Genomic DNA, 18,239 nt, shown 5'->3' on the forward strand with positions numbered 1-18,239 from the left:
ACTGTTAAAATAGTGTCTGTGAGTATAACAGAACTGATTTGGCAGGCAAAAACCTAAGAAAATGTCATTCAGGAAGTCGTTTTTTGTTTTGTTTTGTAGTTTTCTATTCAATTCCATTACAGTATCCATTGAATTAGGACTCAAATTGCAGTTCCTATGCCTTCCACTAGATGTCAACAGTCATTATAAATTGTTTCAGGCTTGTATTCTGAAAAATTAGGGAGTAAGAGCAGTCAATGTGTGGACCCTGCCGTGTCACAGAGCTTTTTCATGCGCAATCCTGAGAGTGTGCCTTTCTTGTTTACTTTTTATATTGATGATGTTATTGTCCGGTTGAAATATTATCGATTATTTAGGCTAGAAACAACCTGAGGATTGAATATAAACATTGTTTGACATGTTTCTATGAACTTTACTGATACAATTTTGATTTTTTTGTCTGCCTGTTTTGACTGCGTTTGAGCCTGTGGATTACTGAAGAAAACATGTGAACAAAATTGAGGTTTTTGGATATAATGAGACTTTATCGAACAAAAGGAACATTTATTGAGTAAATGAATGTCTTATGAGTGCAACCATATGAAGATCATCAAAGGTAAGGGATTAATTTTCTCTCTATTTCTGACATGTGTAACTCTTCTACTTGGCTGGTTACTGATTGTAATGATTTGTCTGCTGAGCTATGTTCTCAAATAATAGTAAGGTATGCTTTCGCCGTAAAGCTTTTAAATTGTTTTTTATCTGACTCCGTGGTTGGATTCACAAGAAGTTAAACTTTAAACCTATGTGAAATATGTTTTGTTTTCTGAATTTTTATAATGAGTATTTCTGTATTTGAATTTGGCGCTCTGCAATCTCACTGATGCTAGCGTCCCACATACCCTAGAGAGGTTAATGAATGATTTGTACCAAATACAATGCTCTTAGTTTTAGAGATGTTCAGGACCAGTTTATTACTGGTCACCCATTCCAAAACAGACTGCAACTCTTTGTTAAGGGTTTCAGTGACTTCATTTGCTGTGGATGCTGATGCGTATATGGACACACATGCTTTGTTTAATGCCTGTGGCAGGTCATTGGTAAAAATAGAAAAGAGTAGGAGTGGCTATAGAGTCAGCTACCATCCTCAGTAGCTTTCCATCTAAGTTGTCAATGCCAGGAGGTTTGTCATTATTGATCGTTAACACACATTTTTCCACCTCTCCCATGCTAACTTTACAAAATTCAAACTTGCACAGCTTTTCTTTCATTATTTGTTTTTTTATACATTAATATAATTGCTCACTGTTAGTTGTTGGCATTTCCTGCCTAAGTTTGCCCACATTGCCAATTAAATAATCATAAAAATAATTGGCAACATCAAATGGTTTTGTGATAAATAAGCCATCTGATTCGATGAAAGGTGGAGTTGAATTTGTCTTTCTGCCCATTTCTGTTTTTGTCCGATGTAACGCTGACCAGAATGAGCGTTTGGATATGTATACCAAACGCGCTAACAAAAGAAGGTATTTGGACATAAATAACGGATGTTATCGAACAAAACAAACATTTATTGTGGACCTGGGATTCCTGGAGTGCTTTCTGATGTAGATCATCAAAGGTAAGGGAATGTTTATCATGTAATTTCTGGTTTATGTTGACACCATCGTTGCGGCTCTTGTGATTTTTACTTCTGAGCGCCGTCTCAGATTATTGCATGGGTTTCTTTTTTCGTAAAGTAAAAAAAAAAAAAATCTGACACAGCGGTTGCATTAAGGGGAGGTATATCTATAATTCCATGTGTATAACTTGTATTATCATCTACATTTATGATGAGTATTTCTGTTGAATGATATGGCTATGCAAAATCACTGGATGTTTTTGGAACTAGTGAATGTAACGCGCCAATGTAAACTCATATTTTGATAAATATTAACTTTATCAAACAAACATACATGTATTGTGTAACATGAAGTCCTATGAGTGTCATCTGATGAAGATGATCAATGGTTAGTGATTAATTTTATCTCTGTGTGTTTTTTGTGACTGGCTGGAAAATCTTTTGCGGTGGTGTCCTAACATAATCGTTTGTCGTGCTTTTGCTGTAAAGCATATTTGAAATCGTAATAAATTAAATTAACAACGAGATTAGATTTAATAGCTTTAAAATGGTATGAGATACATGTATGTTTGAGAAATTTTAACTATGAGATTTTTGATGTTTTGAAATTGGCGCCCTGCACTTTGACTGGCTGTTGTCATATCGCTCCCGTTAACGGGATTGCAGCCATAAGAAGTTTTAACAGGTGCATGTTTATAAATAATTGGAAGAAGCAATTTCATAAATTCATCAAGTGCAGCGTCTGGATGCTCCTCATTAATCACATCAGACAAATATTTTTAACATCATCCACATAAGAGTCACAGCAAAATCTTTTGTATGATCTCTTATACACTATTTTAGGCCCGGCTTTTGGCACTTTGGCTTTACTGGATATAGCCACTATATTGTGATCACTGCATCCAATGAGTACGGATATAAACTCAGAAAAAAATAAACATCCTCTCACTGTCAACTGCGTTTATTTTCAGCAAACTTAACATGTGTAACTATTTGTATGAACATAAGATTCAACAACTGAGACATAAACTGAACAAGTTTCACAGACATGTGGCTAACAGAAATTGAATAATGTGTCCCTGAACAAAGGGGGGTCAAAATCAAAAGTAACAGTCAGTATCTGGTATGGCCACCAGCTGCATTAAGTTCTGCAGTGCATCTCCTCATCATGGACTGTACCAGATTTGCCAGTTCTTGCTGTGAGATGTTACCCCACTCTTCCACCAAGGCACCTGCAAGTTCCCGGACATTTCTGGGGAAAATGGCCCTAGCCCTCACCCTCCGATCCAACAGGTCCCAGACGTTCTCAATGGGATTGAGATCCGGGCTCTTCGCTGGCCATGTCGGACCACTGACATCCCTGTCTTGCAGGAAATCATGCACAGAACGAGCAGTATGGCTGGTGGCATTGTCATGCTGGAGGGTCATGTCAGGATGAGCCTGCAGGAAGGGTACTACACGAGGGAGGATGTGTTCCCTGTAACGCACAGTGTTGAGATTGCCTGCAATGACAACAAGCTCAGTCCGATGATGCTGTAACACACCACCCGAGACCATGACAGACCCTCCACCTCCAAATCGATCCCGTTCCAGAGTACAGGCCTCGGTGTAAAGCTCATTCCTTCGAAGATAAACGCGAATCTGACCATCACCCCTGGTGAGACAAAACCGCGACTCGTCAGTGAAGAGCACTTTTTGCCAGTCCTGTCTGGTCCAGCGACGGTGGGTTTGTGCCCATAGCTACATTGTTGCCGGTGATGTCTGGTGAGGACCTGCACTTTCAACTATTTTCTTGTTGTTGTAACAACTGCTTATAGGTATCTTTTTGTTTGTTTAAAAGATCCTTCACGTGTGATAGAGAGACACCACTGGCACTGTTCTTAACGGTACTCCCGCCAGCTTTGGTCTTTGTCGTGGTAGCAACGTTGGTTAGGCTGTTACTCCCCGCAGTTCCAGACAAGGCAGATCATGGGGAAAATTGAAAACAACAAACAGCAGGGATCTAGACAGCCACAAACCCGGAACAATCTGCGGTTCCAGCCACAATAACTAACCTCGTCACGGGCTGCCTTCAAGAACACCTCGCTAGCTTGATGTCCAGCTAGCTAGCAGCTAGGCTAGCTTGATGTCCAGCTAGCTAGCAGCTAGGCTAGCTGTGACGCCAATTAGCTCCTCAGACCCATCCTTTGTCGGCAGGATCAATGGGAAGATACAAGCAGTCCCAACAACTGATGCCAACTGTGTCGCGGTATCCAACATAAGAAGCTAAGTAGCTACCAAGAACTTTCCAATATACTTCTAAACAAAAAAACCTTCCAAACAAACAAAACCAAGCTCTTCCTCGTTCCGTAATGTCCATTGCTGTGGGGTTGATGGCATCTTAAATGAAATGATAAAATATACAGACCACACATTCCAATTGGCTATACTTAAACTCTTTAACATCATCCTCAGCTCTGGCATATTCCCCAATATTTGGAACCAAGGACTGCTCACCCCATTCCACAAAAGTAGAGACAAATTTGACCACAATAACTACTGTGGGATACGCGTCAACAGCAACCTTGGGAAAATCATCTGCATTATCATTAACAGCAGACTTGTCACGACTTCTACCGAAGTCGGTTCCTCTCTTTGTTTGGGCGGCGGTCAGCGTCACCGGTCTTCTAGCCATCGTCGATCCACTTTTCATTTTCCACTTGTTTTGTCTTGTTTTCCAACACACCTGGTTTTAATTTCCCTCATTAATTGTTGTGTGTTTAACCCTCTGTTCCCCCCCATGTCTTTGTGTGTAATTGTTTGTTGTAAGTGTTTGTGCACATGTTTACTGGTGCGGTTCGGGTTTTGTACCCATGTTTGTTATTTCTTTATGCCATTGGTTTTGCAATTAAACTGCTCCAGCTATTACCTAGTTCTGCTCTCCTGCGTCTGACTTCCCTGCCACCAGTTACGCACCCCTTACAAGACTTGTACATTTCTGCAGTGAAAACAATGTACTGAACAAATGTCAAATTGCCATTTTACCAAATGACTGTACAACAGATCACGTTTTCACCCTGCATACCCTAATTGACAAGCAAACAAACCAAAACAAAGTCTTCTCATGCTTTGTTGATTTCAAAAAAGCTTTCGACTCAATTTGTCATGAGGACCTGCAATACAAATTGATAGAATGTGGTGTTGAGGGAAAAACATACAACATTATAAAATCCATGTACACAAAAAACAAGTGTGTGGTTAAAATTGGCAAACATATCTTTCCACAGGGCCTGGGGTGAGACAGGGATGCAGCTTAATTCCCACCCTCTTCAACATATATATAAACGAATTGGCGAGGGCACTCGAACAGTCTGCAGCACCCGGCCTCACCCTACTAGAATATGAAGTCAAATGTCTACTGTTTGTTGATTATCTGGTGCTTCTGTCCCCAACCAAGGAGGGCCTACTGCAGCACCTAGATCTTCTGCACAGATTCTGTCAGACCTGGGTCCTGACAGTAAATTTCATTAAGACAAAAATAATGGTCTTCCAAAAAAGGTCCAGTTGCCACGACCACAAATACAAATTCCACCTAGACACTGTTGCCCTAAAGCACACAAACAACTATACATACCTCGGCATAAACATCAGCGCCACAGGTAACTTCCACAAAGCTGTGAACGAGCTGAGAGACAAGGCAAGAAGGGCCTTCTATGCCATCAAAAGGAACATACAATTTGACATAACAATTAGGATCTGGCTAAAAATACTTGAATCAGTTATAGAACACATTGCCCTTCATGGTTGTGGGGTCTGGGGTCCGCTCACCAATCAATAATTCACAAAATGGGCCAAACACCAAATTGAGACTCTGCATGCAGAATTCTGCAAATATATCCTCTGTTTACAACGTAAAACACCAAATAATGCATGCAGAGCAGAAGTGGGCCAATACCAGTTAATGATCAAAATCCAGAAAAGAGTCGTTAAATTCTACAACCACCTAAAAGGAAGCAATTCCCAAAACTTCCATAACAAAGCTATCACCTACAGAGAAATCAACCTGGAGAAGAGTCCCCTAAGCAAACTGGTCCTGGGGCTCTGTTCACCAACTCAAACAGACCCCACAGAGCCCCAGGACTGCAACACAATTAGACCCAACCAAATCATGAGAAAACAAAAAGATAATTACTTGACACATTGGAAACAATTAACAAAAAAACAGAGCAAACGAGAATGCTGTTTGGCCCTAAACAGAGAGTACACAGTGGCAGAATACCTGACCACTTTGACTGACCCAAAATTTACTATGTACAGACTCAGTAAGCATAGCCTTGCTATTGAGAAAGGCCGCCAAAGGCAGACCGAGCTCTCAAGAGAAGACAGGCTATCTGCACACTGCCGACAAAGTTAGGTGGAAACTGAGCTGCACTTCCTAACCTGCCAAATGTATGACCATATTAGAGACACATATTTCCCTCAGATTACACAGACCGACAAAGAATTTGAAAACAAATCCAATTTTGATCAACTCCCATATCTATTGGGTGAAATACCACAGCGTGCAATCACAGCAGCAAGATTTGTGACCTGTTTCCACAAGAAAAGGGCAACCAGTGAAGAACAAACATCGTTGTAAATATAACCTATATTTATGTTGATTTATTTTCCCTTTTGTACATTTAACTATTTGCACATCATAACAACACTGTATATAGACATAGTAAAAAAAATGTGAGTGTAATGTTTACTGTTAATCTTTTATTGTTAACTTTTGTTTATGATCTATTTCACTTGCTTTGGCAATGTAAACATATGTTTCCCATGCCAATTGAGCTCCTTAAATTGAGAGAGAGAGAGAGCTCTCACTGTTGAGTAAAATATTTGATAAAGTCATGCCTTTCCTATAAAGGGGTAGAATTCATTAACTGATAAAGTTATTTTCTCCTCATGTGACACCTAAAAGCACTACCTTTAAAGTAAAAAGGAAGGAGAACCCCTGAATTGCGATTGTTTGACGATGAATACGTGAGAGCAAGCTTGCTTAATCGGCAATAAAATGACACCCAGACCAGCTGTGCATGAAAGACCTTGAAATAACTTTTCCTTTCATCGATGACAGGGGTAATAGTCATTACACTGAAACAAATGAGTTTCTAAAACGGCCCGGCTAAAGATATCATAACTGAGTGTGCAACATAAAGCACACCATAGCATAAAATATGCATCAATGAGCCATTGTGTAATATTGTCACGGTGCTCAGGCTAAAAGACTGTAAAGGACAGAGAGATCGTGCCAGCCATTTGCTTAAAAAAAAGTAATGGAATGTCAGATTTAGTGCTGTCCAATGAAGGCGCCTGACACTTACTCTAGGATGTCATGCTACTCCTGATTGGCCTGTATCTCTTCTCTTTCTCCACATTGTACAGTCATCCTGTAATGTTGTCCTACAAATGAGAATGCACTTACTTACACCTATGGGATCTATGCTAGTCCTATCCAGTCCGTACACCTATGGGATCTATACTAGTCCTATCCAGTCCGTACACCTATGGGATCTATACTAGTCCTATCCAGTCCGTACACCTATGGGATCTATGCTAGTCCTATCCAGTCCGTACACCTATGGGATCTATGCTAGTCCTATCCAGTCATTATAGTCTACCTCTCATATCTGCCCACAGTTGAGACACGAGACATCCTACGTTGGGAGCCCGGGGAGCCCGCCAGGTGGCTCTTGCCCTTCAGCATGTGCTTGTACTTGGAGTTGTGACGGAGCCAGCGCAGCAACGCCTCGCATGCATCCTGCCTCATGCCCGTGTTGGTCAGGCTCACCGCCAGGGCCATGAGGGCTTGGAGGTTATTGGGGTGGAGCTCGAGACACCTGGAGATACAGAGAGAAGAGGCCAAGGGTGGGTTAAGGGTGGTAATTAGTACTTCAAAGGGTTTGACAGACACTAATTGGAACAGGGAACATCAGGAGGCACCTAATGATGCCTGGGGTCAGGTGGCAATGACCACTCACCCCAGATATATTGTCTTCAAAAGCATTTGTTTGTAGGAGTTACTTTGGAACGTAGACTTGAAATTGCTGTTGCTACTGTTCACATTTAAAGTTAACCGTAGTGTCGCTGTTGCATCAGAGGAAAATAGCACTATGTTGGACAAACAACAAGGATTAGAGAGCACTCAGGGATGAGCCAAAAACAGATTTAGCTTTCATCAAGATAATGTTTCACTGAGATGTGACAGACTGACAGTCAATGCTTCAACTTCCTTAAAAGCTTGTAATGACAGGAAAACCCAAATCATTTCTGTCAGACTTGCTACTGTGCCATGGGTCACTGGCTGTTATATAAAGTTTGTATACGATAGGTATGCTGTGCAAATGCTCCGTTCATCGTTTTAAGCTAAAAATCTGCAACTATTTTTGTTGTTGTTGCCGTTATATATTTTCCTCAGAGTTCTCTAATCCAGACAGGAATACACATCAACAATGGGCCTACATTAACTGTCAGCTAAAACACATAATGGAAAATAGAAGCAGTGTAGCATTAGTAATAGCAAAGTGCTGGATTTCAGGGGATTACAGTCATTCTGAGAAGATCGTTTAAAAGCTTATGTTTTAAACCATTGGTTTTAACACCAATAATTAATTAACCCAAAAACTGTTGATTTACTTTTTGTAAATCAACAGTTCTATTGTAGGTTAGAAAGATTTTGTAATATATATATATATATATATATATATCTTTAAATATGCATAAATTGTTGCCACCCCTGAATATTCTTATAAATAAAAATGAACAAAATTAAATCTGCATTAACATTCTACTTTTTTAAATTAATCTAATTTTAAGGAACTGTATTGTGGCCTTCCATTGCTTCCTGTTTCACTGGGGTATAAAAATGAGGTAATGCAATTGTAAAATCTCTTTGTCAAATAAAATCTAATTGTATTTGTCACATGCTCCAAATACAACTGGTGTAGACTTTACCGTGAAATGCTTGCTTATGAGCCCTTTCCAACGATGCAGAGGTTAAAATAATAATACAAATAAAATAGTAACACAAGAATAGAGCTATTTATAGGGAGTACCAGTACCAGATCACTGTGGAGCTATTTATAGGGAGTACCAGTACCAGATCACTGTGGAGCTATATACAGGAAGTACCAGTACCAGATCACTGTGGAGCTATATACAGGAAGTACCAGTACCAGATCACTGTGGAGCTATATACAGGAAGTACCAGTACCAGATCACTGTGGAGCTATTTATAGGGAGTACCAGTACCAGATCACTGTGGAGCTATATACAGGAAGTACCAGTACCAGATCACTGTGGAGCTATTTATAGGGAGTACCAGTACCAGATCACTGTGGAGCTATATACAGGGAGTACCAGTACCAGATCACTGTGGAGCTATATACAGGAAGTACCAGTACCAGATCACTGTGGAGCTATATATAGGGAGTACCAGTACCAGATCACTGTGGAGCTATATACAGGAAGTACCAGTACCAGATCACTGTGGAGCTATATACAGGAAGTACCAGTACCAGATCACTGTGGAGCTATATACAGGAAGTACCAGTACCAGATCACTGTGGAGCTATATACAGGAAGTACCAGTACCAGATCACTGTGGAGCTATATACAGGAAGTACCAGTACCAGATCACTGTGGAGCTATATACAGGAAGTACCAGTACCAGATCACTGTGGAGCTATATACAGGAAGTACCAGTACCAGATCACTGTGGAGCTATATACAGGAAGTACCAGTACCAGATCACTGTGGAGCTATATACAGGAAGTACCAGTACCAGATCACTGTGGAGCTATATACAGGAAGTACCAGATCACTGTGGAGCTATATACAGGAAGTACCAGTACCAGATCACTGTGGAGCTATATACAGGAAGTACCAGTACCAGATCACTGTGGAGCTATATACAGGAAGTACCAGTACCAGATCACTGTGGAGCTATATACAGGAAGTACCAGTACCAGATCACTGTGGAGCTATATACAGGAAGTACCAGTACCAGATCACTGTGGAGCTATATACAGGAAGTACCAGATCACTGTGGAGCTATATACAGGAAGTACCAGTACCAGATCACTGTGGAGCTATATACAGGAAGTACCAGTACCAGATCACTGTGGAGCTATATACAGGAAGTACCAGATCACTGTGGAGCTATATACAGGAAGTACCAGTACCAGATCACTGTGGAGCTATATACAGGAAGTACCAGTACCAGATCACTGTGGAGCTATATACAGGAAGTACCAGATCACTGTGGAGCTATATACAGGAAGTACCAGTACCAGATCACTGTGGAGCTATATACAGGAAGTACCAGTACCAGATCACTGTGGAGCTATATACAGGAAGTACCAGATCACTGTGGAGCTATATACAGGAAGTACCAGTACCAGATCACTGTGGAGCTATTTATAGGGAGTACCAGTACCAGATCACTGTGGAGCTATATACAGGAAGTACCAGTACCAGACCACTGTGGAGCTATATACAGGAAGTACCAGTACCAGATCACTGTGGAGCTATTTATAGGGAGTACCAGTACCAGATCACTGTGGAGCTATTTATAGGGAGTACCAGTACCAGATCACTGTGGAGCTATTTATAGGGAGTACCAGTACCAGATCACTGTGGAGCTATTTATAGGGAGTACCAGTACCAGATCACTGTGGAGCTATTTATAGGGAGTACCAGTACCAGATCACTGTGGAGCTATATACAGGAAGTACCAGTACCAGATCACTGTGGAGCTATATACAGGAAGTACCAGTACCAGATCACTGTGGAGCTATATACAGGAAGTACCAGTACCAGATCACTGTGGAGCTATATACAGGAAGTACCAGATCACTGTGGAGCTATATACAGGAAGTACCAGTACCCGATCACTGTGGAGCTATATACAGGAAGTACCAGTACCAGATCACTGTGGAGCTATATACAGGAAGTACCAGTACCAGATCACTGTGGACCTATATACAGGAAGTACCAGTACCAGATCACTGTGGAGCTATATACAGGAAGTACCAGTACCAGATCACTGTGGAGCTATATACAGGAAGTACCAGTACCAGATCACTGTGGAGCTATATACAGGAAGTACCAGTACCAGATCACTGTGGAGCTATATACAGGAAGTACCAGTACCAGATCACTGTGGAGCTATATACAGGAAGTACCAGTACCAGATCACTGTGGAGCTATATACAGGAAGTACCAGTACCAGATCACTGTGGAGCTATATACAGGAAGTACCAGTACCAGATCACTGTGCAGAGGTACAAGGTATATGAGGTAGATATGTACATGAAGGCAGGGTAAAGTGACTAGGTATCAGGATAGATAATAATAAGAGTAAAATAAAGAACAGACTAGCAGCAGCAAGTGATTAGTGTAAAATAGTGTGTGTGTGCACTTGCGCATGTAGTGTATGTGAATGTGTTTGGATTTTGTGTGGCAGTGTCAATGTACTGTGTGTCTATGATCTATCCATCATCATGGGAAAAGGCAAAGGATTCCCAAACGAAAATAGACAAATGGTTGTTGACTTTCATATGTCAGGCAATGGGTAGAACAAAATGGCAAAAAAATGTACACTTACCACAATTAGTGCAACAATTAAGAAGTTTAAAACCACTGGAACAGTGGTCAACCACTATTATAAAATGGCGCAGAAGGAGATGGCTGCCGTTTTACGATCCCGTAACCAATTGTGCATGTTTTTTCGACTTATTTGTAATTTATTTTGTACATGTTTCTGCCACTGTGTCTTATAACCGAAAAGAGCTTCTAGGTGTCAAGACAGCGATTACTCACCCCATACTGGAGGAATACTTTTTCCTTCAACGAGTCGGACGGGAAGGATTTACTTCAGATGCCCGACACGGCCCTCACCCCCGTCATTTGCAGCAGAAAGAGACGGACGAATTGTGGACGAAGATCCGGGTGCCTTGTAAGGATACGTCGCGGAGAGGGTAATCTACCTTTACCATCGGTCCTATTCGCCAACGTACAATCAATCGATAATAAAATAGACAAACTATGATCACATATGCTACCCCACCCCCCACCCTTAGCTCTGTCTGGAGGGGATTGTCATCAGTGCGACGTAAGTCTCCCTTCTCGATAGGGCATTCCATGCTTCGCCCCTGACCTGTACACAACAGAAAAAGAGAAGCGTTGAAGGGAAAAGAACCAGCTGGTGACCCGAACGTTTGTGTCCTTTCCCCTGGCCATCCAGACTAGGGGAGCATGGTCCGTGACCAGGGGGAAGTGGGTACCTAACAGGTAATACTTGAGAATGTCTAGTGCCCACTTCACCGCTAGACATTCTTTCTCAACAATAGAGTACTTTTTTTCTCTAGGTATCAGCTTTCGGGTGATGTACATGATGGGGTGCTCCTCCCCATCGTGTATCTGGGTCAGAACGGCCCTAGTCCTGTATCACATGCATCTGTCTGGACCACCATCGGCACCTGGAAATCGGGGGCGTTACGAGAATCGCTTCCTTCAGACAGCTGAACGCCGCTTCTGTCTCGTCCGTCCATTTCACTAATTTCGGGGGGTGGGCACTGGTTAGATCGGTGAGGGGGGATGCTATAGCCGCAAAGTTGGGGATAAACCGGCTATAGTATCCTGCCAGTCCCAGGAAGGACTTGACCTGTGTCTTGGTGCATGGAACGGGCCAGTCACGTACCGCGTGAACCTTCCTCTCCTGGAACCCAGTTTGCATTTCTTGGGGTTCGCGGTCAACCCGAATTGTCTGAGCGCATCCAGCACTGCCTGGAGGTGCGTCAGGTGCTCTTCCCAACCTTGACTGTGGATGATGATATCATCCAGATAGGCTGCTGCGTACTGCTGGTGGGGTCGAAGCACTCTGTTCATCAGTCACTGGAATGTGGGCGGGTCTCCGTGGAGGCCGAACAGGAGCACCCGGTACTGATACAATCCGTCTGGTGTCAAAGGCCGTCTTCTCCCAGGAGGAGGCTGCCAATATCCTTTGGTCAGGTCAAGGGTGCTGATGTACCGGGCCTTTCCCAATCGGTCGATGAGCTCGTCCACCCTCGGCATGGGCGTCGAACAACTTATGTATTTCACACCCCGGAAATCATTACAGAAGCGGAGGCTACCGTCCAGTTTGGGCACCAACACAATGGGCTGCACCATGCACTGTGGGACTCTTCAATGACCCCCATCCTCAGCATAGCCTCCACTTCCTGTTTCCCGGCCTTCCTTCGGGCCTCCGGAATCTGATATGGCCTCTTTCGTTTCCCCGGGCCGGGTACGGATGTGGTGTTCAATGAGGGTCGTGATGCCCGGCTTCTCGGAGAACACCGCCGTGTTCCGATCACCGAGCTCCATGAGCTCCTGCTTCTGGGCCGGGTCGACGTCCTCATTGCTCGGGACCACCACTGGTACCGTTGGCGTCCTGGGTCCCTACCATAACACGGCCAAGGTTGTGCCACTCTCGTGCCACTTCTTCAACAGGTTCAGGTGGTAAGTCTGTTGGGGTTTCCATCTCCCCGGTTGCCGTACACGGTAATTGAGAGGTCCCAGCTTCTCAATCACCTCGTATGGCCCGTGCCATGTTGCCAGGAACTTACTTTCGACCGTGGGGATTAAGACCAACCAACACCCTGTCTCCCACCTGGAATTCTCTGGGGCTGGGCTTCCTGATTGTAGACCTGGTCGGGTTGGGCCTTCTCCATATGTTCCCTCATGACTGGCCATATGGCTGTCATCCGCTACCTCATCGTCTCTACGTGCTCTACCACACTGCGTAAGGGGGTCGGTTGGCCTTCCCACACCTCCTTGGCGAGGTCCAGTAGGCCGCGTGGCCTCCTCCCATAGAGGAGTTTGAAAGAGGAAAACCCAGTGGAGGACTGGGACTTCTCGGATTGAGAACATTAGGTGGGGTAGTAGCTGGTCCCAGTTATTCCCGTTCTGCTCGATGACCTTCCGTAGCATTTTGTTTGAGCGTTTTATTGAAGCGCTCAACGAGCCCATCCGTCTGCGGGTGAAAGACAGAGGTCTGGATCTGCTTGATCTGCAGGAGAGCACTCAACTATTTCATTAGACGGGACATAAACTCAGTACCTTGGTCTGTCAGCATCTCGTTCGGGATGCCCACCCGACTAAAGAGGCGGAACAGCTCCCGGGCGATTCCCTTGAATACCGCCACACATCGGGGAATGGCCTCGGGGTACAGGGTGGCATAATCTACTATCACCAGGATGTACCGGTGTCCTCATGCTGTTTTTATCAGGGGTCCCACCATGTCCATGACAATGCGTTCAAAGGGCACCCCGATGATCGGTAGGGGGACCAGTGGTTTTCGGAAGTGTGCTTTTGGGGCAGTGAGTTGACACTCCGGGCAGCTGCGACAGTAGTCTTCCACGGCCCTCCTCATCCCGAGGCAGTGGAACCGGGTGGCGATCCGTTCCCGGGTCTTCTCCATTCCCAGGTGCGCCCCCAACAGGTGGGTGTGGGACAGCTGAAGAACGGTTCCCACGTATGGTCGGGACAGCAACAATACCTCTCGAAGTTCCCCCTGTTGGCATGACACCTGATACAAAAGGTTATACTTGATTTGGAACTGGGGGTATCGCCAGTCACTCACCCTCGGAAGTAGCTGTCCATCCACCGCTATCACTGCAGCGGCTTTCAAGTTCGGATCCTCCCACTGGGCCATCCCAAATTGTCCCCTCAGTTGGTCCCCAGCAGGGGTCTAGACAGGCCCCTTGCAATCGAGGAGGGGGAGGCTGGGCTCCTCCTCCAGTAGTTCCCCAGGGGGGTCGGGGTCCGATGCCCCTCCGACTCCGGACCCGTAGATACAGGTTGGTCAACCGGTTGCTTCCGGGCTGCACAGGCGATGGGTCATCCCCGCTCTCTTCTTCAGCCGGCTCTTATCTTTTTCTTCAGCTCGTGCCCCCATAGGGCCGCAAACAGCGGACAATCCCGTCCCACTAGGAGAGGTACTGGCAACACTGGTACTGCACCCACCATCATCTGGCAGCTCCCTTGTGGCATCACGATGTTGGTCCATACAGTTGGATACCGCTTTGTGTCACCATGAACACAGGAAATGGACATCTCACTACCACGTTTGGTGTCCCGGTTCAGCAGGCTCGTGGTTATGAGCGTAACCAGACTTCCGGAGTCTAATAGAGCTTCCGTGTTGCGTCCGTCAACCTACTCTGGGACCATGGGGCTGGCAGTCAGCCATTTCCTGGTCACGCGCATTCCACATGATATCCACTTGCGTTCCGTTGCTCCTCAAGACACAAAGGTATTCTCCGGTTGGAACTTTATTGAAGATTTATGATAAGAACATCCTAACGATTGATTCTTTAGTCAGTTTGAAATGTTTCTTCGAACTGTAATATAACTTTTTGAAGTAACGCTCGACCAGAACGAGTGTTTGGATATGTATACTAAACGCGCTAACAAAAGGAGGTATTTATTTGGATATAAATAATGGACATTATCGAACAAAACAAACATTTAATGTGGACCTGAGATTCCGGGGAGTGCATTCTGAGGAAGATCATCAAAGGTAAGTGAATATTTATTATGTAATTTCTGGTTTCTGTTGACTCCAACATGGCGGCTAATTTGACTATTGTTCTGAGCGCCGTCTCAGATTAGTGCATAGTTTGCTTTTTCCGTAATGTTTTTAAAAAATCTGATACACCGGTTGCATTAAGGAGAGGTATATTTATAATTCCATGTATTATCATCTACATTTATGATGAGTATTTCTGTTGAAACGATGTGGCTATGCAAAATCACTGGATGTTTTTGGAACTAGTGAATGTAATGCGCCAATGTAAACTCAGATTTTGATATAAATATGAACTTTATCAAACAAAACATACATTGTGTAACATGAAGTCCTATGAGTGTCATCTGATGAAGATCATCAAAGGTTAGTGATTAATTTTATCTCTATTTGTGCTTTTTGTGACTGGCTGGAAAAGCTTTGGCTGGAAAAATGGCTGTGTTTTTCTGTGGCTTGGTGGTGATCGAACATAATCGTTAGTGGTGCTTTTGCTGTAAAGCATATTTGAAATCGGACACTGCGGTGGGATTAACAACAAGATTACCTTTAAAATGGTGTGAGATACATGTATGTTTGAGGAATTTTAATTATGAGATTTCTGTTGTTTTGAATTTGGCGTCCTGCACTTTCACTGGCTGTTGTCATATCATCCCGTTAACGGGATTTCAGCCCTAAATAAACAAACTATAGTTTTCGCAAGTTAGGACATCTACATTGTGCATGACACAAGTAATTTTTCCAACAATTGTTTGCAGACAGATTATTTCACCTATAATTCACTGTATCACAATTCCAGCAGGTCAGATGTTTACATACACTATGTTGACTGTGCCTTTAAACAGCTTGGAAAATTCCAGAAAATTATGTCATCACTTTAGAAGTTTCTGATAGGCTAATTGACATCATTTGAGTCAATTGGAGGTGTACCTGTGGATGTATTTCAAGGCCTACCTTCAAACTCAGTGCCTCTTTGCTTGAGATCATGGGAAAATCAAAAGAAATCAGCCAAGACCTCACACAAGTCTGATTCATCCTTGGAAGCAATTTCCAAACACCTGAAGGTACCACGTTCATCTGTACAAAGAATAGTACACAAGTATAAACACCATGGGACCACGCAGCTGTCATACCGCTCAGGAAGGAGATGTGTTCGGACTCCTAGAGATGAACGTACTTTGATGTGAAAAGTGCAAATCAATCCCAGAACAACAGCAAATGAACTTGTGACGATGCTGGAGGAAACCGGTAGAAAAGTATCTATATCCACAGTAAAACGAGTCCTATATCGACATAACCTGAAAGGTCGCTCAGCAAGGAAGAAGCCACTGCTCCAAAACCGCCATAAAAAGCAAGACTACAGTTTGCAACTGCACATGGGGACAAAGATTCTACTTTTTGGAGAAATGTCCTCTGGTCTGATGAAACAAAAATAGAACTGTTTGACCATAATGACCATCGTTATGTTTGGAGGAAAAAGGGGCAGGCTTGCAAGCCGAAGAACACCATCCCAACCGTGAAGCACGGGGGTGGCAGCATCATGTTGTGGGGGTGCTTTGATGCAAAAGGAACTGGTGAGGAAGGACGATGTGGATATATTGAAGCAACATCTTAAGACATCAGTCAGGATGTTAAAGCTTGGTCGCAAATGGGTCTTCCAAATGGACAATGATTCCAGCATACTTCCAAAGTTGTGGCAAAATGTCAAGGTATTGGAGTGGCCATCACAAAGCCCTGACCTCCATCCTATAGAAAATGTGTGGGCAGAACTGAAAAAGTTTGTGCGAGCAAGGAGGCCTACACACCTGACTCAGTTACACCAGCTCTGTCAGGAGGAATGTGCCAAAATTCACTGGGAAGCTTGTGGAAGGCTACCCTAAGCGTTTGACCCAAGTTAAGCAATTTAAAGGCAATGCTACCAAATACTATTTGAGTGTATGTAAACTTCTGACCCACTGGGAATGTGATGAAATAATTAAAAGCTGAAATAAATCATTCTCTCTACTATTATTCTGACATTTCACATTCTTAAAATAAAGTGGTGATCGTAACTGACCTAAAACAGGGAATTTTTTACAAGGATTAAATGTCAGGAATTGTGAAAAACTGTTTAAATGTATTTGGCTAAGGTGTATGTAAACTTCTGACTTCAACTGTATGTGAGAATGCTATTCATTGACTACAGCTCAGTGTTCAACACCACAGTGCCCCCGAAGCTCATCACTAAGCTAAGTACCCTGGGACTAAACACCTCCCTCTGCAATTGGATCCTGGACTTCCTGATGGTCCGTCCCCAGGTGGTAAGGGTAGGTAACAACACATCTGCCACGCTCATCTTCAACACTAGGGCCTCCTCGCATGCTCAGACCCCTCCTGTACTCGCTGTTCACTCATGACTGCATGGCCAGGCACGACTCCAACACCATCATTAAGTTTGCCGATGACACCGTCAACGACGAGACAGCCTATAGGGAGGAAGTCAGAGACCTGGCCTTGTGGTCCCAGGACAACAACCTCTCCCTCATTGTGATCAAGACAAAGGAGATGATTGTGGACTACAGGAAAAGGAGTACTGTGCACGTCCCCATTCTCATTGACAGGGCTGTAGTGGAGCAGGTTGAGAGCTTCAAGTTCCTTGGTGTCCACATCACCAACAAACGAACATGGTCCAAGCACACCAAGACAGTTGTGAAGAGGGCACGACAAAACCTATTCCCCCTCAGGAGACGAAAAAGATTTGGTATGGGTCCTTGGATGCTTAAAAAATTCTACAGCTGCACCATCGTGAGCATCCTGATTGGTTGCATCACTGCCTGGTATGGCACCTGCTCGGCCTCCGACCGCAAGGCACTACAGAGGGTAGTGCGTACGGTCCAGTACATCACTGGGACCAAGCTTCCTGCCATCCAGGACCTCTATACCAGGCGGTGTCAGAGGAAGGCCCTAAAAATTGTCAGACTCCAGCCACCCTAGTCATAGACTGTTCTCTCTGCTACCACACGGCAAGCAGTACCAGAGCGCCAAGTCTAGGTCCAAGAGGCTTCTAAACAG

General features: G+C 43.9%; 1 protein-coding gene across 3 annotated transcripts in view; it reads right to left on the bottom strand.

Moving 5' to 3' along the window:
* LOC109888508 (PEX5-related protein) overlaps positions 1-18,239 on the bottom strand; it is a 170,523-nt gene that overhangs the window by 14,120 nt on the left and 138,164 nt on the right. For all 3 annotated transcript variants that reach the window (XR_004209638.1, XM_031822374.1, XM_031822373.1), the window contains one exon: positions 7,246-7,464. Coding sequence is in view for 2 of the 3 variants with exons in the window: in XM_031822374.1 (XP_031678234.1) it covers positions 7,246-7,464 (219 nt within the window). In the remaining variant the exon portion in view is untranslated. The remainder of the gene's footprint in view (positions 1-7,245; positions 7,465-18,239) is intronic.

Source organism: Oncorhynchus kisutch, linkage group LG4 (assembly GCF_002021735.2).
Source record: "Oncorhynchus kisutch isolate 150728-3 linkage group LG4, Okis_V2, whole genome shotgun sequence".
Lineage (NCBI taxonomy): Eukaryota > Metazoa > Chordata > Actinopteri > Salmoniformes > Salmonidae > Oncorhynchus > Oncorhynchus kisutch.